The following is a 26605-nucleotide window of genomic DNA, read 5'->3' as shown; positions in this document are numbered from 1 at the left end:
TCAAAGAAGGAATGCCTCCACGAGAAGTAAATATGTGCCTCTCAGAAAAGAAAAGAAAAGAAAAACGTGTTTTTCTGCTTTTCTGTCTCGACGAAGGAATGCCTCCACGAGAAGTAAATCAGTGCCTCTCGTAGAAGAAAAAGGAAAAAAATGTGTTTTTCCGTGAATTTTTGTGTCCAAAACCAAAGAAAATCGGTGAAAAACCAAAAAACCAAAAAAATCATTAAAAAGTCAAAAACCCGTTTTTTCCTTGTTTTTTGTGAATGTTTGTGTCCAAAACCGGTGAAAAACCGAAAAGCAAAAAAAATCATTAAAAAGTCAAAATCCGTTTTTCCCTTTTTCAAGAGGCACGACTATGCCTCTCGCAGAAGCAAATCTGTGCCTATCACAGAAGCAAAAAAGAAACCATGTTGTTTTCTTTTTCGAGAGGGTTGATTGTTCTCTCGAGGAAGCAATGCCTCCACGGGAAGTAAATCGGTGCCTCTGGCGAAAGAAAAAAAGGCATTTTTCCATGAAAAAAATCGATTTTTTGTTCCATAACCTAAGAAAAAACTAGGAAAAAGCAAAAAGCCGAAAAACCCAAAAAAATATCCATATAAAAGCCAAAAATGCGTAAAAAATAAGGAGAACAAAATCCGAAAGGAGTGTCCAAAGCGCAGCACATGGCAGCGGCTGAGAGCGCGTCAAGCGCCGTGCTCTTTTCTCCCCAAAAGTGACCCTTGCGGGCTCCTGAAGGGGTACTTGCTTTATATTCTGTTGTTGTTGAGAAAACTGAAAGAGTACCTGCTGATTAGTTGGTATCGCCACTTAGCCGTGGGCCGTGCTGGATCGTCACGTGCCGGGAACGCGGGCTATTGGGCTGGCGGCACGGCCCAGTAGGCCAGGTTCGGCTGCCAGCACGCCCCTGTGGTCCGGTCACGTGGCGCCGTCTCCTCCCTCTCCTCTTTCCCAAGCAACGCTCTCCCCCTGCCCCCTTCTCTCCCTCTCTTCTCTGCTCGGTGGGAAGCCGGAGCTGCATGTAGCTGATGAGATCCCGGCCATGGCGGGCCCCACCTCGCGGCTCCTCCTCCTCGCCCGCGGCGCCGACCTCGGCCGCCGCCGCCACCTCCACGGCCCCCTCCTCCTCCTCCGCCCCCTCCACTCCGCCGCCGCCGCCGACCTCTCCCTGCGGTCCCTCTCCGCCGCGCCATCTGTTCGGAGGTAATCGCATTTTTTTTCTGCTCCATTTGGAATCTAGATGCCCCCGCAGGAACCCCCGCAAAGTGGCAACATGCGTAATAATGTACCTAGGCATAGAGGAATACGCTTGCTATCTATTTGTTCCTTTGTCTATCAAGTAACCCCCTTTGTCAGCTCTGGCGTTTTTCCTGCATACTGTAGTTAGAAATTGACACGCATGGAGAGCTGCGCCCAGTTATGCCCTGTGTCCATAACTCAATTGATGTATAAACTTTGTTCTCCACAGGCTTTCTGAACCTCACTGTAGTCTGGAGGTTCTCAATTCCAATTAAATCAATTCGGTTAACTCAATGCTAACTTATCTATTCCGTTTGGTGGCAAGTTGAGTTACCACCTGAACAAAAAATAGCTAGTTCAAGGGGGAAAAAAATAGCGGTTTCACTCCGACCGCAGGTTAAATAGTTCTGGTGTTGTCTGGCTGGACTCTAGAGACATGACTCTTAAGCCAGTCGTTTCCTGTTTTGCAGCTACTCAAGTGCATTCACAAGTGTGCATGGTGGGAGACCGTCATCAGAGTATGCAAAGATCAGAAAGGAGTCGCTGGAAACACAGTTTAGAAGAATCTTGGGATCAAGTTCCCACACACTCTTTGCTGACCGTGGCTTCGGTCCGTTCCTTGCACTGTACAGGGCAGCAACTATCTCTTATCATGTTGTGAAGCTTACTGTTTGGCATTTATTGCTCAGTGACGTGCATAAACGAGCTGAGAAGGTATTTTTCTTTGTCCTGCGTTCCTTCCTTCATTCCTGTTACCTACTTGTTCTATTTGTGGAGGAACTGAGTGTCTTGTGTGGTTGTCATTTTCCCCATTTCAGTTCCGGGAGACCTTGATACGCTTGGGGCCTTTTTACATCAAGGTAGGCCAGAACAATGTCTGTAAACAATGATAAAGAATGGGAGATCTCTACAGTGAGGCATTACTTTGTTATATTATTGCTGCTGTTTACCTTTTGCATATTGTGAATACTGAAAAAGTGTCTAAAATGTGCAATTTGTTACTATGACTACCAGAACCTCTGCAATTAGCACAACAATGGTTTAGTTACATCAACATTTAAAGTGCTCATATGGATTTGGTATACTGGTGAACTTGTGAGATTTATAGTGTAATCCTTTTCCCTGGCCACGGTTGGGAGTTCGTAATGTAATCGTTTCCTTATCCTTCCACACCATGCAGCTTGGACAGGCATTGAGCACGCGCCCTGATATATTGCCCAGCGCATATTGTCAAGAGCTCTCGAAGCTGCAGGTATCATCTTATCGTGCTTTACATAGTTTCACTTACTTGATCGAAAACCAACACTATTGTAGTGATATGGCTTTCTATGCCAAGCTTTTAAGGATATTATATTTTTGCACTGGAATGAGAAGGTCAGGGATTAGAGAAGGAGATAAGGTTCTGGAATCAAGGCATCAATATATGGCCACTGAAAAGTATTGATCCTAAAATGGCAATAACCCAATGAGATTTTCTGTAATTAACAGCACTAAATTCAGAATCTGAAAGCTGAGAACTTGTTGTACTCCCTCCGATCCATATTTATTGTTGCAGCTTTAGTACAACTTTAGCACAAAGTTACACTAAAGCTGCGACAATTAATTTGGATCGGAGGGAGTACTATATTTTACTCTTCTTTCTTTTATTTATTGACGATTTTATTTCACTGTGCTTGCTGACAACAATCTCGTTAGGATCAAATACCACCATTTCCTACTCGTAAAGCAATCAGGACCATCGAGTCTGAACTGGGCTCTCGAATGTCTGATCTATTTGCTGATATCAGCCCAGAGCCAATTGCAGCAGCATCACTGGGGCAAGTATACAAAGGTTAGTTGTATCTGATTAGGATTTGGCTATTTTTGTATGATCATCTTTGTTCTCATTTATTTTATTTTGCTTCCTTTAGCATATATTTCAGACCTGAGTTCTCCAAATTGAAATGCATCCCTTTGATATTTCAAGTCATGCAGCTCATCTACACTCTGGAGAGCTTGTTGCAATCAAAGTTCAGAGGCCTGGAATGGCACCCTTGCTGACCCTAGATGCACTTCTATTCAATATGATTGGAGGACAGCTAAAACGATTTGCTAAGGCCCGCAAAGATTTATTGGTAGCTGTTAATGAAATTGTGAGTTTTCACATCTTTTTAGCTCTGATCTTGACCCTTGGCCGTTATATTTTCTTCATTCTTATCTTTCCTGAGTAATATAATTTTGTCCAAGTTGTTTTTTCAGATTACTTTCATACATATTAAATATAGTGTTTTATAGTGTTTGTCTCTCGATGGATTCTGTCCACTTCAATGTGTTGTATAAAATTCACAGTGTTTTGTAGTGTTTCTTGCTTTGAATTCTGCCACTTCAATGTGTCGGATAAAATTCACATATGGTTTTTTCTCAGCACACATTTATGGTGGATTGTCTTTGGATTATCTGTATATCATACTAAGAACTGCCGAACTATAAAACTTTTAGGATTATATTATGATTTTTTCTCCCTTAAGCATGTATGATGGCCTTGAATGTTTTAGCAACTTGTTATGGTTTTCTTCGTGGTAATTTACATCCAAGTGACTTACCTTGGGTAGTTTATTATTGTGATGCTTTCTGTATTGCTTTCTAAATCATAAACAATAAGTATATGATATATGTTTCCTGTAAATGTTATCAAGGGAATGACATGGGCAGCTAGTCACCAAGAAAGTTGTATTTATCCGAATCCTTTGGGCAGGCACTTTGGCAATTCTTTTTGGAGAGGTTGAGCCAACCTGGGTTCTAGTCCAGTTGGTTAGACTTTGATATGCGGTGCGTTATAGTTAATTCGGAGTGCACCTTTTGTTTCAACAGGTTAGACACATGTTTGATGAGATTGATTATGTTTTAGAAGGGAAGAATGCTGAAAGATTTGCAATCCTGTATTCTCATGGTGAGTTTGACATCTTATCTATTCAATTTGTGATTGTCAGTAACCTCTATATACATATCATTGGCATGGGGATTACAACAGAAGGAATTAGGCATCAGTACTATGTCAGCTAGAAGTTAGCAAGCTTAGAAGGTACCGGTACCCTAACTATAAGAAGTAGGTATTGAATTGAGTACTTAAGCTGGTAATGGAACAGGTTATCCGAGTTGTTAAGTAGATAATAGAGCAGGGCATCTTACCCTCACTTGAGTCCAATCTGGACACAGTAAATATTCAGATTTCTCAACATCAAACATCTTTTTGGCTGCGAACTCCATCTGCATTAATTGACATATGCAACTCTGTGAAGTCATCATCTTGTTTTCTTGTCAGGTTCAGGTGGTGAAGGCAGGACCAGTATCAAGGTCCCAAAGGTCTACTGGACTTATACACGTAAATCTATACTAGCACTGGAATGGATTGACGGGATCAAGCTGACCGATGCTGAGCGCATCAGCAAAGCCAATCTGAACAGGAAAAAGATGATTGATGAGGTAAACTTACAGTGCTCCTTAACCAGAATTCTTTACCGACATTTCTTTTGACTGGATACAGACATAGCTACATACATACTATTGATATTGTGTTGACTAGTTACCTTTCTTTTTATGATTCGTGTAAGATTGTAAATAATTGAATTGTTTGTATAGTATTTCGGTTAGCTGCCAAAGTTGGACTGTATGATTCTTTCGCTCTTTTCACCATACTTATTCATTATCTTTGCAAGTCATGTGGTTAGTTTCATTGGGTTGTTGTGTTCTTATTTTGTATGCTGATGTTTTTGGGTGAACTTTATAGGGTCTCTATTGCTCGTTGAGACAACTTCTCGAAGATGGGTTTTTCCATGCAGATCCCCATCCAGGTAATCTGGTGGCAACTGAAGACGGGTCTCTTGCTTATTTTGACTTTGGTATGATGGGTGATATTCCAAGACACTATCGAGTGGGACTCATACAGATGGTAAGCTTCATCTTTTTACATGCAAGTATGTTTGTTGCTTGTTTGGTTTTTGTGCATTCACCTGGAACATCTTTATAAAGAGTGTCATTCTTGTTAATGGCAAAACTAGATATATTTCGAACTTAGATGATATGTGGCTAAACCTGTTATCCTGTTTTCTGTACTACTCCCTCCGTCCCAAAATAAGCGTCTTAAACTTAGTACAATTTTGTACTAAAGTTAGTACAAAGTTGAGACACTTATTTTGGGACGGAGGGAGTATTATATTTCGAACCTATTGGGTTTAGGCTTTAGTTTATGGTTTTCAAAGATTGGAGAAGAGTTAATTTTAGGATAGGTTTACATTGGTAATGTCATTTCCTATGCTAAATGTCGAGTAGGAAGTCAAGTCTGGAGCTTTGCCAAGAGATAGTCGACTAAACAATCTTATCGTTTCACAATTATCACAACTTAGTATATATATGAAATTTGCTTGAATTTAAGTTAGTAAAAAGTAAGAGTTCTGTATCTGCCAAGTAATATAGAACTGAGAAGCAAAGCAATACACATGTACTCACTCATGTGAAAAGTTTAAGCTAGTTATGTGACTTGGATCAAATTATAATATACTAAATGGTCTTGGTGTGTTTTAGTACATGTGCACTACCATATAAGCAGGTATGAGTGGTTTAAAAAAAGTGCACACATGTTTTATTATGAGTTTATATGGCCTTTGTTGGTTTCATTCGTGTTACTTTATTCAAATATGAAGTAGAACTTAATGGGAACTGAGTTCACTTGTTTCAGCTTGTGCACTATGTTAACCGTGACCCATTGGGCTTGGCGAACGACTTCCATTCACTCGGATTTGTCCCTGAGGGAACAGACCTACATGCAGTTGCAACTGCATTGAGGGTTGCCTTTGGTGATGGAAGGAGGCAATCAAATGATTTTCAGGTTAGTTAGTGTTCTTCTTTCCAGTATATATTCTGTTATGATAATTTGTATTCTGTCATGCAACGTCGAAATCAATGGACACCTTAATCATAGTTGAGACCTAGGAGTGCACATGTGCTATATAGCCCTTAACTGAACTGAACAAACAGCTAAAATAACATGAATGCTTTAGTAATAACCACAGTCAAGCTATGCTTAGAATGAAAATTTTCTGATGCATCTCGAAAAGTGTAGTAGACATGATATTAAAAAAAATTAATGGAGCAGTGACATTTTCTTCTCTCTGCACTCCTGAGGTTCCAACATTGTGTAAGTAATTAGCTGCTCATGGTTCTAACATACACACTGTTCGGTCACTGGGGTCTCTGTCACATTCTCCAGTCTTGTGTATTGCTGCCGCCTTCATTTGGCCCTTCAATTCGTAGTTTCCTAACCTGGATGAGTTGGTACATTCTAAATCGCTATTTGCTTCTCTTACAGGGGGTAATGAACCATCTGTATGACGTCATGTATGATTTTAATTTCTCTCTTCCTCCTGATTATGCACTGGTGATAAGAGCACTTGGTTCTTTAGAAGGGACTGCAAAAGCACTGGATCCTGATTTCAAAGTTATTGAGAGCGCTTACCCATTTGTCATTGGGAGGCTCCTTGCAGACCCCAGCCCTGATATGAGGAAAATATTGAGGGAGCTTCTGATACGTGATGATGGATCCATCAGATGGAATCGACTGGAGCGGCTGGTATGTAGTTCTTAGTTGTTTTTGTTTCTGTTTCCTTTCTTGTTGGAACTGTTTGCAATGCACTCTCAAGTCTTAATATTTTATAACTTGGTAAGAATATTGTCATGTCTGCTATGGCTGCAGCATCATGGCTCTAGTTCTGATTTTTGCCCCCATCTCTTCATGAGCATGAATAAGAAGTCCCTTGTTACCCTTGTTTACTAGGAAATGTTAATAGCTATTATGGTAAGACCCGAAAGGATTTGAATGCATCCAGTGCTGTAACAGTTTATACAAATTTTAGCGGTGGTCATCATACATCAGCTGACATAGGACTAATAGAAATGTACCATAGTGTTGAGTTGCTATCATTGTCATGAATTTATGTGGCAGCTGACCCTTTGGTGTTCTTTATCTTTCTAGCTTCTGTTACTACATTTGATCCCTACTATCCTTCAATATGCAGATTGCAGCTATATCTCAACAGTCGTCAGAATCTTCAAAGAAACCTGGAGAAGAGAATACTGCCAGCAGTTCTGACTGGAGATCATTCGATATGCATTCGGTTGTTTCAGCTACAGAAGACCTTTTTCATTTCATTTTATCGAGGAAAGGCTGGAGGGTTCGTGTTTTCCTTATCCAGGACATTGTGAAGGCTTCTGATGCATTCTTACAAGAAACAACATTTCCAGGTATATTTGAGGAAGAGGGAAATACAGGCGAGCTAAATCCAGAGGTTAGTCAATGCTTGTCACGATTTCTCATTTCTAATCGCTTACATCAGTGTACTCTGTGCTGAAAACACCCATTTTAGATTGCATGAAACTGGTCGTACTGCTTAACTGTTTTTCACAAATTTACACTCCAGTACTAGATGCATGGCTGCTGCATCATCATTGCATCCCTCGGAATCATCCCAGAATTGCGTTAGGTGTCTGTTTCCTAAATCCCCAAAAACAGTTGGTCTGTTTAATCAGAGAAAAAAAAGAGGATGATGATTCTATGAGCTACTACATGAGTTGGTCTTTAGTGGCATTTCATATCAGCACTGTGTTACATGCTATAGGGCCTAAGTGTGTATGTACTGAAGGTTTCTTCTTTTGAACTTGTAGAGAAGTAGAATGATCAGAAGGTTGGTTAATGGTGTTCAATCATTCCGTCAAGCAATCAGTTTGGCCCCAAATGCCTGGACCGCAATGCTAATCCGTGTCGCCCTGAAACCTGAATCTCAAAGATTCATTCTTGATGTATTCCTAGCCTTGGTGAACTATTCCCATGACAAGGTTCCAGAAACATGCTGGATTTGTATGTCAAAATATCTCAACTACTTGGACAAGCAGTGGAGGTAGGTAAAATGAAGAACGGAAATGCTCAGCCTGCTAGCTGTTTTCGGAATGTTGTGTTCAGTGCTAATCTCTCTCATTCTCCAAAAGCTGCAAGCGTTTGTTGTCCTATTTATTACACCCTCTGTTTCTATATATAAGATGTCTCGTTGGTTAAGTTTAAACTGCCAAAACTTCTTATATTTAGGAACAGAGGTACTCCCTCCGTCCCATAATATAAGAACGTTACTAGTGTCAAAAACGTTCTTATATTATGGGACGGAGGGAGTAGTATTTAATATTGCACAAACATCCTCATGCTTCTAGAACTTGCATTCTTTGTGGTAGTTGGGTTTAGTTACGCTGGCGTTAAGTGAAAATATTTTTTGAGTTGTATGCAAATTCCAGAAATGTTACAAGAGAGTTCAACTTCTTAGTAGGATTCATGGGAAAGTGAAAGTGTGCATAATTCCTTTTCCCCCTCAATCTACGGGAACATATGTTAATGAGACAACAAAGCCTAAGGTTTGATTCTTGGTAGGCTTGGGGTAGTACCACCATCCAACCAATTGGTTGTCATGCGATTTTTTTGCGTATTTGAACCTGATCAGAGTGCGTTGTCAGGCAAAGGAGATATCTGCTTGTTAGTTTCGTCGTATGCAGGGTGAAGCAGTGTGTAAAACTGAGAGGGGAGATCATATTTGATTGCAGGGCGTATTGCAATTTTCGCACATTTCTCAAGCTGTATAATTGAAAGGAGGTATGCTACCACATATGTTGTGGTGAAAGAATAGTTGATGAAGACATGGTTCTTGCTGAAGTTAGGGAGTATCATTTGTCTAATTGATGGTTAAAGTTTATCTCGAAAAACATGTGCACCTTGTATTCTGGAACGGAGGGAGTATTAGTTTTTGATCACCTACACACTAGTTACAGCACTTAGTACTATGTTCCAGTTTTTGCAGCGCACGGGCATTTTTTGGCTCTACACGGCTTATTGTAGAGAGCTGCATTTTCACGTGCTTCCTGAAAGAAAAAAGGCTCCACAAATTATGGTCACAAATGACAGTCACTAAGTGGTTTTAGGTTGCATGTATTGTGCGGTGTACTATCACGTGAGACATCTTCCCATATGAAAACCAAAGCTATGTCTTCTTCATTGGTCTAGCTTGCTTGCCTCCATGATTTCTTCCTCGACGCTTGGGAAGCACATAATTCCTCCCACGTCGCTTCTCTCCTAGTCGCACGTTAGGGGAGAGGCGTGAATTTTGCGGAGGTCCAACCTTGCCTCAGTCTCCGGGAATGATCAAACTAGTTTCAAAGTATCTGAGGTGCATCGTGGAACAGTACCGATCACGTGAAGCGTCCGTCCAATTGGTCAGAAAAATCTCTCACAAGCCGTTGGCGTTGGAGTACAGTCCTTGAGAGTTGCAGCCGGTGAGTGAGTTGTTTGGACCAAGTGAAGAACTGGTGCCACCATTAATGAATAAGTGAACACTCTTGTCATATTTTTCAACAAGTTCAACACATTGTTGCATCTATGTTTGAGCATGAAACCGTATGCCATTGGTAGGTTGTAGGAGAAGATAGCTCAAGAGAAAGTACAGGCCCTCGCCCCGCGTCGCCCTCCCCCTAGGGCGACTCGGGCGGTCAAAAACCTAGCCACCGCCGCCGCAAACTCCCTCCTCCCCTCCCTCTGCCGCCGCCGGAAGACGCCGCCGGGCTAAGCCCGGGGGCCGACGGCGCTGGCGGGGGATCTCCTCTCTCGCACGTCTCTGGGGTGGGGCGGACCCCAAGGCGTGTGATGGCGCGACCGATCTGGGATCTGCGGCACGGCGGATGGCGGCAGGCGGCGGAGGCCGGCCCGTCCTCGGACGGCGATGGCTTGGCGCGGCGAGCCAGGGCTGCTGGTGCTGCGGATGGCCCTTCGGGCGGCGGCGGCGGCTGCGGTTGGCGGCGGCCGGCTTGGCTGCGGCGCCGTGCATGCTGTCTTCAGATCGGCGACGGCGGCGTGGAGGGCCTGGTGGTCTCATTGGCGGCACCTCCGATCAGATAGGTTCTGACCGGTGTAGCCAGCGGTGGTGGTCATCTCTTCTGTCAGAGGTGGTCGGCCTGAGGCTGGGTGTTCGGATCTCGGGGTCCGTCATCTGGCACCAGTTGCGAGTCGGGGAGACGTAGTTGCCGGTGAAAACCGAGCCGACGGCGGGCGATGGTGGTGTTCCACGTCGTTACCTTGATGAATGCATCGTCATGTGACTTCCGTCGACCCACTCGTATTGCTCCGAGGGAAACCCTAGGATCTGGTGTTCCGGACCGGACGATGGTGGCACTGCGGTGTCGTTTCTCTCTTGGGAGCGTCGTTTTGTGGAGCAGCGCTGGAAGTCAGAGGCAGGAGGTGGAGCGGCTTCGTCTTGCACGGAGCTTCGGTGGAGATGTCAAGTCATGCCTGACCGACAGGTGCTACGCTTGGTCATGCCTGGTCGGCAGGTGCTATGCACGACAGATTCTTCAAGGGCTTCAAGCTATGTCGGCTGGTGGTACGTGGCAGCATGGTGTTGAGGTGTATCAGTGATGACCGCGACGTGTACAGCTGTTTGCACGCAGGGAGGAGGTGCCGTTGGGTGCCATGGTGGCGTCGACGATAGCTGGACCGAGCAAGGTTGATGCATCCATACAGTTCTGAAGATGGAGCGGTGGCAGTTGGCGGCGGCGGCCTCTGAGAGCACGCCGGACCAGTGTGTGTCCCAGACCCGGCAAGTGGCTAGGTTGGGGTCTCAGGTCTTAGATCTTAGGCTTGGCTACGATGTCTGTTTGGTATTAGGCCCAGGCTATCTGCGCCCCTTCATCAACTGGATAGATGTAGCGATAATTTGTTGTTTAGACAGCGGCTTTAGTCTTACTGTTGTATGACTTTGTAAGGTCTTGTGAGAATAATTAATAAAGTGGTCGTATGCATCGCCTAGATGCAGAGGTCGGGGGTCATCCTCCTTTTCTAAAAAAAAGGAAGTACAGGCAAATGGCCCCGATGAGGAATGGGGAGGCTCCTCCGAAGAAATTGAGGTCCTGTAGCTTGATTGGAGGTTCAAGATGACGATGATGATGATGATGGCGACAATAGAGGAGGCTTATGAGTCATACTCTGGGGTTAAGAAAGGTCGACACGACGAGAGGAAGAGAGCGAAGGAGATGTTCAAGAGATGGAGAGGTGGCAACAATGAGAGACGACACTGATGAGATGACCAATGCAAACAAGGAGTTAGTGACTCAAGCAATGCAAATAACGATGGCATGACTATGGGGTGTAGTCAAGGACAAACTCGGCCCAGTCACCACAGGATGGGCTAGGTCAGCGACTCGAAGTTCATCCCTTATACAGGGGCACATAATCAACTTGGGGGTATAAGACACGCATTCTACCATATATAGTAGGCCTATTTGCAACCACGTAGGACTACTAGATTTAACTAAGGGAAACTCTTTCTGCCAGACGTCTGATACTCCCTCGGTTTGTAAATATAAGTCTTTTTAAAGATTTCAATACAAACTATACATATGTATCTATATCTATATCTCCTAGCAAAAAGGTCCGTGCATTGCAACGGGTGAACAAAATCCTTACACATACCTAGTGACACATCGGTCTGGTCACTTCTCTCATTCATGGATGGTGGTCATGTATTCCACCTAACCACGATAGACACTTCTCCCATTCGTCGATGGTGGTCATGTATATTCCACCTAATCACGGTAAACATGATCAATTCCATGGCGATGAGGTTGGCCATCAGCAAAAGTTTCAAATTTTTCCTAAGAATATTAATAGTCATGTTGCAAATATGTCCGTACATTGCAATAGGTGAAACACTATTATCCCCACATGGCCGCATCCTCTTACTAAATGAACACGTTGTCCAGGACTCAAGAATCAGGCTATGGTGATGTGGTGGAGATAATTTTATTTGAAATTATATGCCAAAATAAGATAAGGACTTTTAAAAGGCAACTGCGACTAAAAGGGCTGCGATGTTATCGTCGCCTAATTTCATATTAGCATCCACAAGTAGTCATTTTTGGTCCTATAAAGGCAGCCTCCATACACTGCAAGCATCAGAGTCAGTTATCTTCAAGCTTGACCTCCCTCCAGCCTTAAAGTACATCTCCAACAAATGAACAAATTTGGATTAATTGGTCTCACTTATGAGCAAGCGTTGTGGCTAGCTAGTGATGTTTGTTAATGGATCGATCATAAGCATACCGATCCAAGACGGTCGAACAACAAAAATGATGAGACAAAAAAATCAAATCATTGTTTGGAACTTAATTAAAATGAAAAACTAAGAACAAACCGATACTTGAGAAAGAATTGTAATGCAACTGATGGTTCGTCTCAGGTAAACCTTTTTTTTTGTTAGGTAAACTTTTTTTTACACCATCTCAGATAAGCCTACTCGTCGAGAGCATCCAACGTGTGACATGTGATGAGGCTAACTTGATGCGAGCTCATAGCGATTGATTATTGAACGACAACCAGTTTTTTTGTGTTTCCGATCAGCCATGAAATACATGTATGTGTTGTTCATATCAGCCACATACCGTGCAGGTGTGCGTCTAGGTTTAATAGGAGCAAATACCACGAGTCATCACCACCATGCAGAGCTCCATTTTAGGCACGGCCAGCATGGGGAGCCACCATATTTAATTAGGAGCCAACGGGAAAAAATTGACGTGTCAACTAAAACGTCCACCCGCGTGGCATGATAGCATTAGACGGTGTAGCCCGGCAGCTGTTACTCAACTTGATCGTGATGGCATTCCTTGAGTTTTAAGACTATGTCCTCATTTGGTGGGAACAAATTAGCGAGCGCCGAGAGGCAAGAGGTGAACCACCCATCACTACTTGGGCGCAAATGAAGGATGTCATGAGAGCACGCTTTGTACGTACCTACTACAACCGCAATCTCTTCAAGAAACTCCAACTACTCAAGCAAGGAACCAAGAGCGTTGAAGAGTACTACAAGGAGATGGAGATTGCCATGATAAGAGCCAATGTCACGGAAGATGATGAGCAAACAATGACACGTTTCTTGAATGGACTCAGCCATCCTATCAAGAAGATTGCCGACTTCCAACCATACTCGAACCTCGTCGAGCTAGTGCATCAAGCTACCAAAGCGGAACGTCAAGTGCAAGATGATTTCAAGTATGCCAAGTTCTCATCCAAGTCATATGGTTTCTCCAACAACCAAGCTTCAACGACTCCAACACTGTCTACCAAGCCTTCTATAGCAACATCGACAAGTCGAGTTCCAAGAAAGCTTCGTCAACTCCAAGTCATCCTCCTACTACGAGCAACTTCAAGCCGAGAGCTTCATCATCATCCACTCCAACCAATGAGACGGTCAAGACAAGTTCCTTGCTTCACATGCGGAGGCCGAGGCCACAAGTCCTACGAATGCACCAACAAGCGGACCATGATCCTCAACGACGACGGAACCTACGACTCGATGAGTGAAGGAGAAATGAACGCTCTTGAGCAAGTCGCCATGCACCGGCAAGTGAACGATAAAGAGGAACAAGTCTCCAAAGTCTTGACTCAAGTCCCGCTCTTGTCGTCTTCAAAGTCTTGACTCTCCAACATCACCAAGAAGAAGACCAAAGATGCCACATATTTCACACCAAGGCCGGCATCAATGGACGATCTTTCAAGGTCATCATCGATGAAGGGAGTTGTCATAATTTCGCAAGTGAAGAACTTTGCTCCAAGCTCCAATTGCCCAAGACGAATCACCCTCATCCATACAAAGTGCAATGGCTTAGCGACTCCAGCACTATCCAAGTCAAGCATCGAGTACAAGTCTCCTTCAAAATTGGCACCTACGAAGACACCTTGGAGTGCGACGTCGTTCCAATGACCGTTTGCTACCTTCTCCTTGGACGCCCATGGCAATTTGATAGAGGAGTCATCCACAATGGCCGAACGAACCACTACATCTTCAAGATGAAGGGCAAGGAGTACGTCCTTCATCCAATGTCGCCAAGCCAAGTGATTGCCGACAAGCAAGCCACCCATCATGAAGATCATAGTGAGAGAGCGAGCCACCAAAAAGAGAGTGAGCGCCACAAGCCCAAATCGAACACCTCCACGATGAGCGAAAAGAAGAACTTAGTCCTATTGGCCACCAAAAGTGAGATAAGAGGAGTGTGTGAGAACTCATCTAGTGTCCTACACTACGTCCTTGTGTGCAAGGACAATGCCCCACAAACTAACACTTCTCACACTCTTCCTCTAGTGTTATCTTCTCTTTTGCAGGAATTTCACGATGTTTTCCCCGACGAGCTACCTCCGGGACTACCTACACTACGAGGCATTGAGCACCGCATCGACCTCATTCCCGGATCACCGCTTCCGAACAAAGCTTCTTACCGCGTCAACCCCGAAGAAACCAAAGAAATACAAAGGCAAGTAAAGCATCTCATAGACCATGGACATGTGCGTGAAAGTTTGAGCCCTTGTGCCATCCAGGTCATTCTTGTGCCTAAACGAGACGGTAGCTTTCGCATGTGCTCCAATTGTAGACTTATCAATGCTATTACCGTTCGCTATAGGTATCCCATTCCATGCCTTGATGATATGCTTGATGAACTTAGTGGTGCCTCTATCTTTTCTAAAATTGATGTTAAGAGTGGTTACTATCAAATCCGCATACAAGAGGGTGATGAATGGAAAACCGCTTTCAAAACCAAGTTTGGCTTGTATGAGTGGTTAGTCATGCCTATGGGTCTATCAGAAGCACCGGGTACTTTTATGCGTCTTATGAATCATGTCTTTCGCCCTTACATAGGTATATTTGTTATGATCTACTTTGATGATATCCTTGTTTATAGCAAATCTCTTAGAGATCATGTCACTCATGTCCGAACTGTGTTGCAAACTCTTCGAAAAGAGCATCTCTATGCTAATATGGAGAAATGCCTTTTTGGCGTTGACAAGCTCGTTTTCTTGGGTTTTGTTGTTTCTTCTAAGGGTGTTCATGTTGATGAGTCCAAAATCAATGCTATTAATACTTGGCCACAACCAACCAATTTGCAACAAGTGCGTAGCTTTCTTGGCCTTGCGGGTTTCTATCGTCGCTTTGTGAAAGATTTTAGCACCATTGCTTCGCCTTTGCATGCTTTGAGCAAGAAGAATGCGCCTTTTGTTTGGGGACCATCCCAAGATACCTCTTTCAATGAGCTTAAGAATTTGCTTACTCATGCTCCGGTGCTTGCATTACCCAACTTTAACAAACCCTTTGAGATTCATTGCGATGCTAGTGGTAATGGCATAGGAGGTGTGTTAACGCAAGAGAAGCGCCCCATAGCTTACTTTAGTGAGAAACTCTCCGGCGCGCAACTCAATTACCCCATCTATGACAAAGAGCTATATGCTTTAGTCCGCGTTTTGCATGAATGGGAACACTATCTTCGCCCTCATGAGTTTATCATTCATACCGATTATGAAACGCTCAAGTATCTTAAGGGCCAAACCAAGTTGAATAAGCGTCATGCTAAATGGAGTGAATTTATTGAGTCTTTTCCTTATGTCATCAAGTACATTAAAGGTAAAGAAAACATTGTGGTAGATGCCCTTTCTCGCATATGCATGCTTGTTACTCAACTTGAATTGGATGTCATTTGTTTTGAGCATATCAAAGACTTGTATGAGCATGATCCTACTTTTGCTACTCCTTATGCCAAGAGTTTGTCGCACACCTTGTAGGAACGCTATTACATCAAAGACGGATACCTTATGAGAGCTAACAAACTTTGCATCCCTGAGTCTTCTCTTCGTTTGTTGCTTTTGCACGAATCTCATGGAGGAGGCTTAATGGGACATTTTGGACGAGACAAGACGTTCGCCACGCTCTCGAAGAACTACTTTTGGCCCAAGATGTTTCGCGCATCAACCGCTTCACCAACCGATGCTCTACATGTCGCAAAGATAAGTCCAAATCTCAATCCCATGGCCTTTATATGCCTCTACCAATTCCATATCAACCATGGGAAGACATTAGCATGGACTTTGTACTTAGTTTGCCTAGGACTCGAAATGGGAAGGATTCGGTATTTGTCGTTGTGGACCGTTTCTCAAAAATGACACATTTCATTCCTTGCAACAAGATAGACGATGCTTCACATGTTGCTACTCTTTTTTCTAGGGAAATATTGCGTCTACACGGAGTGCCAAAGACGATCGTCTCGAACCGTGACATCAAGTTCCTTAGCTACTTTTGGAAGACCCTATGCGCCAAGCTCGGAATCAAGCTACTTTTCCCGATGACATAGTCTTGTGGGAAAAAAATTGACGTGTCAACTAAAACGTCCACCGGCATGGCATGAGAGCATTAGACGGTGTAGCCCGGCATGCTAGGATCCGACGATGCCAGCTGGCAATAGAAGGGAGACGCACGCCGATGTAGAAGCCCTAATGGCACATATGCCTTTTGGAGCTCGAGCTACATGGAACTTTTTTTTAACAATTCAATAATAATACTTCAATAAGTAACGAAGCAAAAAAATTGTCTTATTTGGTAAGTTTGTAAATTAACAAATAAGAGAGGAAAGAGTGAATATTCTCCCATGAAATTATTATTGAATTAGAATACTTTGTCACGGTTGAATAGGAGTAGAAATAAGGATAAGTTTTTAAGAAGAGTTACATTATCTATAAATATAGAATTCGGATAAATACACAGACACACGTCTATATATAATATATTATTCTATTTTACCAAATTTAATAGAGAAAAACTTAACATTTCTATTATCTTATTAATGTGTATCTATCTGTACCGGTATTATTTCTGTATAAAATCAACAATTTTCACTTTTTGTTATCTTATTAATAGAGAAAAACTTAATATTTCTATTATCTTATTAATGTGGAGTTTTTTACAGCATTTTTGTTTGAAACTTTAGCGTACACAACAATTACGGCCTAGCATATGCACTCTAAATAATAACCAATCGACGCCATCCGGCATGCTGCAACGCATGATCCTCCCATTTGTTGGAATCCTTTCCCATCCTCCTTCCTAAGACAGGCACATAATTCCTTTTAATTTTTTATTGATGTTTCTTTCAACCCCACCAACACGTTTAATCCTTGCCATGTGAATGTCCCTTGAAATTAATCTTTCCTTTTAAGACAGGAACACAATTCCTTTTAATCGTTGATCCTTCCTTTAATGCACACCACCAAGACAATCCACATAATTTCTTTCAATTGTCGAAATGCATCCTTCCTTTAATTCCTCCAAGACAGCCCGTAATTCCGTTTTACAAGTTCTTGTCTTGCTGATATTTCATGTAAATTACGAAATATATAAACTGGTAAGCATACATCTAAACCAGCGAGGTGGGATAAATTAGCATCCATATGTTAGCCAAGTTGGTTGCAGCTATCGGGGAAGATCATGAGTTTGATTCTCACGCAGCACTTTAATTTTTGATGCACCGCGCGTGGCCCATGAACGTACATTTCTGTCTTAAAAAAGGCCCATGAAAACAAAACATTTTTTATCCCCCTGTACAGAGTCGGGCGGCTTCTTTTATTTTCTAGGAAACTCTATTGGTCAATAAGAGGGCGACTTCTTTGGTTTTTCCATAGGTAAGTGTTTGGGGACGGTGCGCCGGCCGAGACGCTCGGCCGGTTGCTTCCGTTTTTCACGCGCGAGACATGCTGGCACGCGCGCTTAGTTGACCCAAACGTTTTTCATTTTTTTTCTTTTTTTTCTTTGCTTCTTCTTCCTTCCGTCTTTGTCTAACCCCATCTCATCTCCCCCATTGTAGCGCATGGAGCAGCTCGCCGTCGGCCATGGATATAGGTTGCAGCCCCGCTCGCCTTCCCACCTCCTTTTTCTTCCTTCTCCCTCTCTTCCCTTTTTCTCCTCCGTTCTTCCCCTTTTGTTGCAACCGGCGACAGGCAAATCGCCGGGAGGACGAGGTGTTTGTGCTACAACCATGGCCACGGGGAGGAGCTGCAATCGCGGTACTGGAAGAATTGCAAATGGCGTTTTCCCGTGCTACAACCATGGACACAAAAAACTACATCCAGTAGATAAAAAAGGTTCAACCAAACAACAAAATACAAGAAAAGTTACAACCGTTTGACAAAAAGCTTCAACCCGCAGATGAAAAAGCTTCAACCAGAGATTGAGAAATCTTCCTCGACGACAGCCAATGGCGTCTCTCTGTGATTTTGCTGCAACCGTAGAGTAAAAAGTTGCAACCAAACGATAGAGGAAGATTTCACCCAGGCGCTCCTCAAAACGAAAAAAGTTTCAATCGTTTACAGAAAAGCTTCCACTGTAGAGGGGAAAAACTTCAACCATTGAGAGAAAAGCTACAACCGTGTCATTTTTGTGCTACTACCGTCTGTGTGTTTTGCTACATCCATTCATGCGGCCATGACGCTTTTTTACAACTGAGGTGTAACCGGCAACGACGAGGACGACATTTTTGTTGCAACAGGCTCGTTTTTTGCTACCAGTGGCGATGTATTTTGCTACATCCATTCACGAGGCCATGATGCTTCAAGCGCGGCGGCGAGTTCCGACAGCGTTCACGGATTAGCTACAACTGCGGCGAGTGTTGCATGTGTCGATGGCCGGCTGTGACGGAGTTGCGACGGACTTCATCGCCAAGCTAAGGCTGACGGCGGAGGTGGCTAGCTGCCATCCGCGGGGGGTGGGGGATGGGTGTTGCGAGGTCAACGGCTGGCAGGGGGCGGCCCCCGGTGCGGTGCGGCGAGGGGCGGGGGTGTGGCGAGGTGCAGCCTGCGGCGAGGGGCGGGGGCGCAGCAAGGTGCAGCCTGCGGGGAGGGGCGGGGGCGCGGCGAGGTGCAGCCTGCTGCGTGCGGGAGGATTTTTTCAGAGAGATCTCGATCGCGGAGATCTGACGACCCCGGCTCGCGCATCGGACGGCTGGTGCTGGACCGGCCCAACAGTTGGGCCAGCGCACCGGCGCAGATCAACGCCCTTTTCCATACAAGTGTTGGCTAGTTGAGTTGGATTGCAAGGGTGTTTGCTTTCTTGGCCGACCAGGTTTGAGTCCGACGTACGACATTTTATTTTTTGACGCGTTGTTGTTTTTGAGGTACGAAAAACACAGGATATATAGGAAGGACGGACGAAAAGTATGAATACTTATTAAGGGGGATTTATGCAAAAATTATGGAATTAAATGTTTTTGGATTGGATTGGGATGAATAGTACCATCTCGGATGTAGAAAATAATATAGGTGAAAAAAACTGAAAGCGTAAATTCCCGAGGAGAAGCGTATTGTGACGGTGAACCCGACAAACTATATCTTTCCCTGTATATTATTATCTCTCCCTAATAACAAAGTACAGATTGACTCCGTGAGTTCACCGTCACAATATGCTACTTCTCGTGAATTTATGCTTTCAGTTTTTTTTTCAACACGTCCATATTTTTCCAAAATCCAAGGTGGTACTAAAGTTAATGGTTCGTACGACCGATTCCTCCGATCGCTTGCCTGGGCCTCAGCCCATTCTATGGCCCATCATCGCACCCTAATCCTGCTCGATCTGGATCTCCGATTGATTGACCCCCCGCTCGCTTCCCATCGAGAGCAAACACAAGGAGGCGCGCCGAAAAAAATCTAGCGATTTTGCTCGGAAAGAGGTGTGGGTGGATCTCGTGGAGGCGGAGGAGCCGCTGGGCGAGGAGACGTCCGCCGAGGCTGATCCCGCGGGGCACTTTTAAACTAGCAAATATGCCCGTGCGTTTCAACGGAAAATAATCGCATGCCCATAACCTAATAATCATGGCTCACCATCCACAGAGGTCCAGGATCTCTATTTCAACACGGTGACACAGCTGTGTCACAACACAATGGAATGTTTAAATCTTTAAAAGCAAACCTCATCGAGTTGAACCCCCCCCCCCCCCCAACCACTCTTTGCACCTGGTCCATACCCGCCTCTCGTAAGGATTTACTACAATAAAGAGCGACCTTGTTATCGAAAAGGGGAGTTTGGAAGCAATCTCCCTCCTTGGATAACCACGGGCCTTAGTCGGCCCGACTTTCCCAAATGCCAGTTGTGACGCCCGGGTAATTAAGCTACAGTGATCCTTTGCTAATGATGCCATGTCACCACTATTACTGTTACTAATCTCACGTTGATCCAAATCCGATTCAAATTCAAATTCAAATAATAAGTGAAATTCTAAACTTCTCAAACATGAAAACTAAAATGATCATCATGTGGCAAATAATCCCTAACTTATTTCGGGTGTTGGAACCAACATTTTTCAAAATGTTTAAGTGCCTAAACTAAATAAAAACAGGGGCTAAAACAATTATTAAATACTTTTAAATAATAAACAAATGTAAAACTAATTTATTTAGTGCCAAATTAATTATGGCAGTAGCCTAACTAATAATGCTAATTTAGGGACTGAGTTGATATATTATAAAACTACATATAAAGTAAAACTAAAAGAAACAGAAAATAGATAAACAGAAATAAACAGAAAACAAAAGGAAAAGGAGAAAACCCTCCCCCTGCTGGGCCTTTTGGCCCAGCTGGCCGTCCACACGGACCCCGGCCGCCTGAATGGGCCGGCCCACCCCGCTGCCTTAACCCCCCCACTCCCCCAGTCCAACACCACCGACACCCACTCCCCCCCACAAAAATATCTCCTCTCCCCCCGATTGGATCGAGATCGGGAGAGGAGGTCGCTGCCCTACGCCAGGACGCCGCCGCCGCCCGAATCGACCTTCGACGCCCGGATCGCTCCCCCCGCCGGCCTGCTTCTCCTCTACATCGTCGTTCCCGCCGCCCTCCTCACGCACCACTGCCCCGTTCCCCACGCACCACGGTGAGGCCCTCGGCCTCCTACTCTCCTCCCCGCCTCGCGCGCACGCGCACACACGCACGCGCACCGCCTCACCTTGCCGACCCGCCTCGCTCGCGTCGCCACGCACCGCCGGCCTCGCCCATGTTTCGTTGCTGCTGCTGCCTGTGCCGCGACCTGCGCCGGCCACACCCCCTGCATCCATGGCACGCCTCGTCGATGCGCGCCTGCGCGCCGGCCATGGCCTTGGTCGCCAGCCGCGGCCAGCTCCTACTGCTACCGCGTGCTGGCCTCACCCACCCCAGCCCCTCATGCTCCTCGCGCCGCCCCGCCTCCACCTCTTGCAGCCGCTCACGCGCCCACGGCCTTGCTCCCTGCCGGCTCCTGCCCGACTGCAGCTCGCCGCTCCCATGCACGCATGCCGGCGCGTGAAACCGCGCCCTACGTCGCCCCCAGGGCCGCCACTGCCGGGGCTGCGCCCTACTTCCCCGGCGAGCTGGTCGCCGGCACCCAGCGCCCGTCCCTCCCGCGTCGACCTGGGCGGGTGCTCGGTGCCCGTTCCAGGCGCCCGTTACCCCGCACCCGCACGCCCGCTCCAGTGGCACTACAAGAATCTTGTTAACCCATGACGGATACAGTCTGTCATGGAACAGTGCAAAACCGTCAAGGAGGGTTCTCCGTGACGGATTTATAATCCGTCATGTATATCGCGTCATAATTTGACAACTATACCACCATGACGGATCCTGGCCGTCACCGATCAGTCCCTAGGCCCACCCAGGCCCGGTCCTCTATGACAGACTAGTCCGTCATGGATTTGGAGACGCTGTACAAAAAGAGAAAATTCCTTATATAACACTATTTTAAATAATGGTTCCTTATTTAACACTGGAAATTTTCTTCTTCCTTATCTAACATCATGTATAAAAAATATTCCCCTATCTAACACTCCCGTCAGTTCTGTTAGCTAACACCGTTAAAATAGGCATGAAGTGATGTCAGTTTTCTTTAGCTGGACAAAAATGCCCCTGCCCATAAGCATGAAAAAAAAGAAAACACAACAGGACCGAACCGAACCGGGCATCTCTCTCGCGATCCACATCCCCTTCCCCGCTTCCCCTTTCTCAAACCCTAGCGATTGCGGGCGGCCGCGACGGCGGTGAACCTGCTAGCGGCGGCGGAGATTCGGCGTCATGGATGGCGGTGGTGCTGAGGATGGGGAAGGCGCTGCGGAGGAAAGCCAGTGCGCGGCAGCGGAGGGGTCCGACCTTGGCGCCCCCGCGGATCCGGCGATGGCGAGCCTTAGCGACGGCGGTGGTCCGGAGGGGTCGGGCCAGCGCACGGCTACGGTTGCGGAGGGGCCGGGTCAGCGCACGGCTTCGGCAGGAGGCGGTGTCTCGGCTGCAGCAATCACGGGCCAGGGCGGGGCATGGGCTGAGGGCTCAACCGCCGACGTGGCTGGAGGCTCAGGCCAAGGCATGGCTGGTTTGGGCTCGACAGCAGCTGTAGGCTCAGGCCAATACGCTGCTGAATCGGCCTCAGCAGCAGCTATAGGGTCAGGCCAGGGTGCAGCTCGGCTGGCCTCCGCTACATGGGCGTGTCCAGATGGGTAAGTTCATGGCACTTAATGGATTTGTATGATGTTTGTACCACTAGCAATGATCAGAACTATCTAGCAATACTCATGCATAGTTTCTTCACTTAATTGTCTCTTGAATTCACAGGATGGATCCAAATTCAAGTTATTTGATAAAAATTGAATTGTTTGGCAACAAAAAAAGCTCGAAAAGACATCCGATGTTTCTGTTTCGAGAAGATCATTGATTGTGACTTGACAAACTATAAGGATTTCATTGAATCAATTGTAGAGCAGTACTCTCCGCGTTATTTGGAAGTTGCACATGTGCAGTACTATGATGATGCTCTAAAAATCTGTCCAGAAGTAAAATGTGACCAAGATTTAATGCTTATGTTTGAGAAACACTCGGAGACAAAGGTGGTGCGTATGATCATTGCATATTGTGATCCGTCTGAACCGTATGAGCCTATCACCAAGTGGCATAGTGATGCGCATAGCCAACCTAATAAAAATGTAGAACAAGAGGATGATGCTTACCTTCGCAACCCAAGACCTGAGAATGAGCATGTTGGTGTTGATGAGGAGAATATGTATGAAGTGGATGAACCTATTCCCTTAAATGTGGTTCTTTGTCCTAATAAAGAGAAGGACAAAGACTATATTTGTGAGGATGATAGTGAGGCTGAGAGTGAAGTAGAGGATGATGAAGTAGAGGAGGTTGAAGTAGAGGAGGATGAGGAGTTGCATGAGGCAGAGCATACTCCACATGTAGAGTATGACAAATTAGACCCTCCAATGACAAAAGGCTTTACATATCCCAGCATGAAAGAGTTCAAGTTGGCACTTTCTCAGCATGCAATCAAACGTGAATTTGAGTATAACACCGAGTATAGTACCCGTCATCGGTTTAGGGGCTATTGTTCAAGACGGGATGCAGATAATTGTCCCTGGAGGATACATGCTTCTACAACAGAAGATAAGTGTACCGTGATGGTAATTGTTTAACTTTACCCATTTGTGAACATTTCTTGCATAATTGTTAAGTATTTTTAGCTAATTACATCTGTTTTCTCTTTTGAAGGTGAAGAAAAACCCATGTGGTCATGATTGCTCTAGTACAAGAAGGAAAAAGAAGACGAAGAATGGAACCAAGCATTGGGTATGTGATAAGGTGAAGGATTGGCTGATTGAAGATGCAACTCTCGGAGCGAAGGCATTGCAGAAGAAGATTAAAGAACACCACAAGGTTGACCTCCACTACAAGAGAGTATATATGGGTAAGAAGCTAGCTCTGAAAGAATTGTATGGTGATTGGGATAGCAGCTTTGACAATTTGTATAGGTTTAAAGCACAAGTTGAAACCACTTGCCCTGGTAGCATAGTTCAGATTGATCATTACACTATAAAAGGAAAAATCAGGTTTAGAAGGTTCTTCTTTGCTTTGAAACCTTGCATAGACGGATTCCTTGGTGGGTGCAGGCCATATTTGGCAGTAGATAGCACATTCTTAACAGGCAGGTTCAAGGGGCAGCTGGCTAGTGCTACCGCTGTAGATGGCCATAATTGGATGTATCCACTTTGTTTTGGAATTTTTGATTCCGAAACAAATGAGAACTGGATTTGGTTCATGCAATTGCTTAGGCAAGCCATAGGATCACCAAGGGGTTTAGCCATAAGCACTGATGCCGGGCAGGCGGTGATGACAGGGGTAAAGGAAGTTTTCCCAGAAGTAGAACATAGGGAATGCATGTTTCACTTGGTGTCAAACTTCAAGAAAAAGTATCACGGAAAGGTATTTGATGACCATCTTTGGAATGCTGCTTACTCATGGAATACATATATATTTGAGAAAAATTGGGTTGCAATGGAAACAGCAAAGCCAGCAGCAACTGCATATCTTAGGAAATGGCACACTAGGTTGTGGACTAGGAGTCAGTTCTCAACCATTTGTAAGGTGGACTATGTAACCAACAACCTGGCAGAGTGCTTCAATAATTGGATTAAGCACCACAAGTCTTTGAACTTGGACGACTTAATGGACAAGCTTAGGCAGATGATTATGATCATGTGGAATCGCCGGAGAAAAGTAGCAAAGAAGTTAGTTGGCTTAATTTTGCCCCACATAATTAAGAAGTTGAATGCAAAGAGTAGAGAGTTGAACTTGGAGGTGGTAGAAAGCTCGGAAGAAGTTGCTGAAGTTACTCAATTGGGAGGCAGCGGGTTTAGGTTTGTCGTCAACTTGCATGACAACACATGCTCTTGTAGACAATGGCAAGTTTCTGGCCTTCCTTGCAAACATGCTCTAGCATTCATCACATCACTTGTCAATGCACATATACAGAATTATGTGGACTCGTATTACTCCATTGACAAGTTTAGAGCAGCTTATGGCCAACTAATCCCTGCTATGTGTGACAAGACCCAGTGGCCTAAATCTAACCATGGATTCTTCATGCATCCACCCTTGTTAAAAGCCGTAGCTGGTCGGCCCCAAACAGAGAGGCATAAGGGTTGTAGTGAGAAAAAGAGGAAAAGTGGCCAGCACTTATGCCCTATTTGTAAGGAATACGGGCACCATTGGCACAAGTGCAAGAAGGGGAACAAATATGACATTGCTGCTTTGATGGAGTTGAGGTAATCAACTATGCATTCTACTTTCTTATGCATGTTAACTACTCTCTTGCATTACTGTTTTGTAATCAACTATGCATGTGAACTACTTTCTTATTGCTCATGTAGAGAACCACCAAAGAAGAGGAGGAAGACTACCAAATCAGCCGAGTCATCCATTGTGCCAAGAGGTGATGAAGCACCGGCAACCGCTATGTATTTTCCACCAAGGTTAGCAAATCTGAATTTAATTTGTGCCAAATGAAAACTGAGTTTGATTTGTGCCAAATGAAAACTGAGTGTGCATTCATCTAATCCATAGCCAAAGCTTAGAAATTACAACCAAGAAGAAAGGAAAACATAGCCAAACTTTGAAGACTACAAACAAGAAAAATGCAAAAGGGTGTAAAAGGTGATCTTTGCTAATTCTGAATTTTAATGTCAAATACTATGCATAGTTCATATTGTTATTTGCTCTAAGACTACTGTTGCCATACATGTACAAGTGCAGATCAGGGAAGGGGAAGAAGATGGAGCTTGCTAAAAAGGATGAAAGTTGTCCTATGGTGCCACCATTCGACAGCCCCGCAATGAGCACAAGAAGCAAAAAAGCTAACCCAGCCAGCCCCGCAATGAGCACAAGGAGTAGAAGAAGACTTAGCTTGTGAACTAAATTTAATTTCTTTTAGTTAGAGTCACTTCTGTTGCTGCTCAAGTCATGTTGTGTGGACTTGGACTCATATGGGAACCTTATGTCACTTTTGTGTAGTCCATATCATGGACTTGGACTATGTACGCGAACCTGGACATGATGACAATCCTTTTGTGTTGCTCATATGATGTAGATTATGATGTATGTGTGGGATTGGACTCATATGTGATCATGTATATGTTGGAAGCGATATATGTGTACTTGGATGGGGGCCTGTATGTTTATGTGCAAATCTGAATACTATTTGTTGAAATATATGTATATGTGAATTGTGTGATCTGGATGTGCATCAAATTACAGGGGAGGTTCTGCCCAAATTTTGAACTAAATTGTGAAAAAACTGTTGCTTTTTACTGTGGGAAGAATTTTGATCACAAGTTCATCAGGGGTAAAATCGTCTTCTCAGGTGTCATTTCACACCGTTAGAGGTCAAAATGGATGGAAATGTTATAAAGGGAACAAATTTTAGCATTGGTGTTACATAAGGAAGAAAAAGTTTTGCAGTGTCAAATAAGGCAAAAAAATTTAAGGTAGTGTTAGATAAGGAATTCTCTCGTACAAAAATGGGCTTGACGTGGCATCTACATGGCACCAGCGTGAATGTGACGTGGCATCCACTTTTTTTGTTGTGGTAGTTTAGACCATTTATTTTAGTCTGGCATGATTTCCATCCAACCAGTTACAGCGCCACCCATTAC

The 26605-nt window shown here is 44.6% G+C and overlaps 1 protein-coding gene and 1 long non-coding RNA gene across 3 annotated transcripts; both read left to right on the top strand.

The window, feature by feature from the left end:
- Nucleotides 1-947: 947 nt before the first annotated feature.
- On the top strand, nt 948-8247 carry LOC123150472 (uncharacterized protein slr1919). Of its 2 annotated transcripts, none has more exons than XM_044570320.1 (13): nt 948-1200; nt 1707-1950; nt 2055-2096; nt 2417-2488; nt 2932-3067; nt 3211-3368; nt 4087-4165; nt 4544-4698; nt 5003-5164; nt 5951-6100; nt 6581-6841; nt 7287-7556; nt 7933-8247. In XM_044570320.1, the coding sequence occupies exons 1-13, from the start codon at nt 1040-1042 to the stop codon at nt 8167-8169; spliced, it is 2127 nt and encodes a 708-aa protein (XP_044426255.1). In that variant the 5' UTR covers nt 948-1039; the 3' UTR covers nt 8170-8247. The 2 variants fall into 2 exon arrangements, with proteins under 2 accessions (XP_044426255.1, XP_044426254.1); XM_044570319.1 differs by having other exon boundaries at nt 949-1200; nt 4538-4698.
- Nucleotides 8248-25331: 17084 nt separating this feature from the next.
- LOC123148270 (uncharacterized) lies at nt 25332-26129 on the top strand. The gene is made up of 3 exons (XR_006473714.1): nt 25332-25426; nt 25518-25607; nt 25707-26129. It is a non-coding gene; the product is annotated as an uncharacterized lncRNA (long non-coding RNA).
- The last annotated feature ends 476 nt before the right edge of the window (nt 26130-26605 follow it).

Source organism: Triticum aestivum, chromosome 7A, assembly GCF_018294505.1.
Source record: "Triticum aestivum cultivar Chinese Spring chromosome 7A, IWGSC CS RefSeq v2.1, whole genome shotgun sequence".
NCBI classification, from domain to species: domain Eukaryota; kingdom Viridiplantae; phylum Streptophyta; class Magnoliopsida; order Poales; family Poaceae; genus Triticum; species Triticum aestivum.
This window is presented reverse-complemented; position numbering and strand designations above follow the sequence as displayed.

What these genes read in the sequence shown, in the direction of transcription:
- LOC123150472 (XM_044570319.1), top strand. Translation starts at nt 1,040, where the DNA reads ATGGCGGGCCCCACCTCGCGGCTCCTCCTCCTCGCCCGCGGCGCCGAC. An exon ending in GCCGCGCCATCTGTTCGGAG is followed by an intron (nt 1,201 to 1,706) that starts GTAATCGCATTT and finishes CCTGTTTTGCAG; the next exon opens with CTACTCAAGTGCATTCACAA. An exon ending in TGCAATCCTGTATTCTCATG is followed by an intron (nt 4,166 to 4,537) that starts GTGAGTTTGACA and finishes TTTTCTTGTCAG; the next exon opens with GTTCAGGTGGTGAAGGCAGG.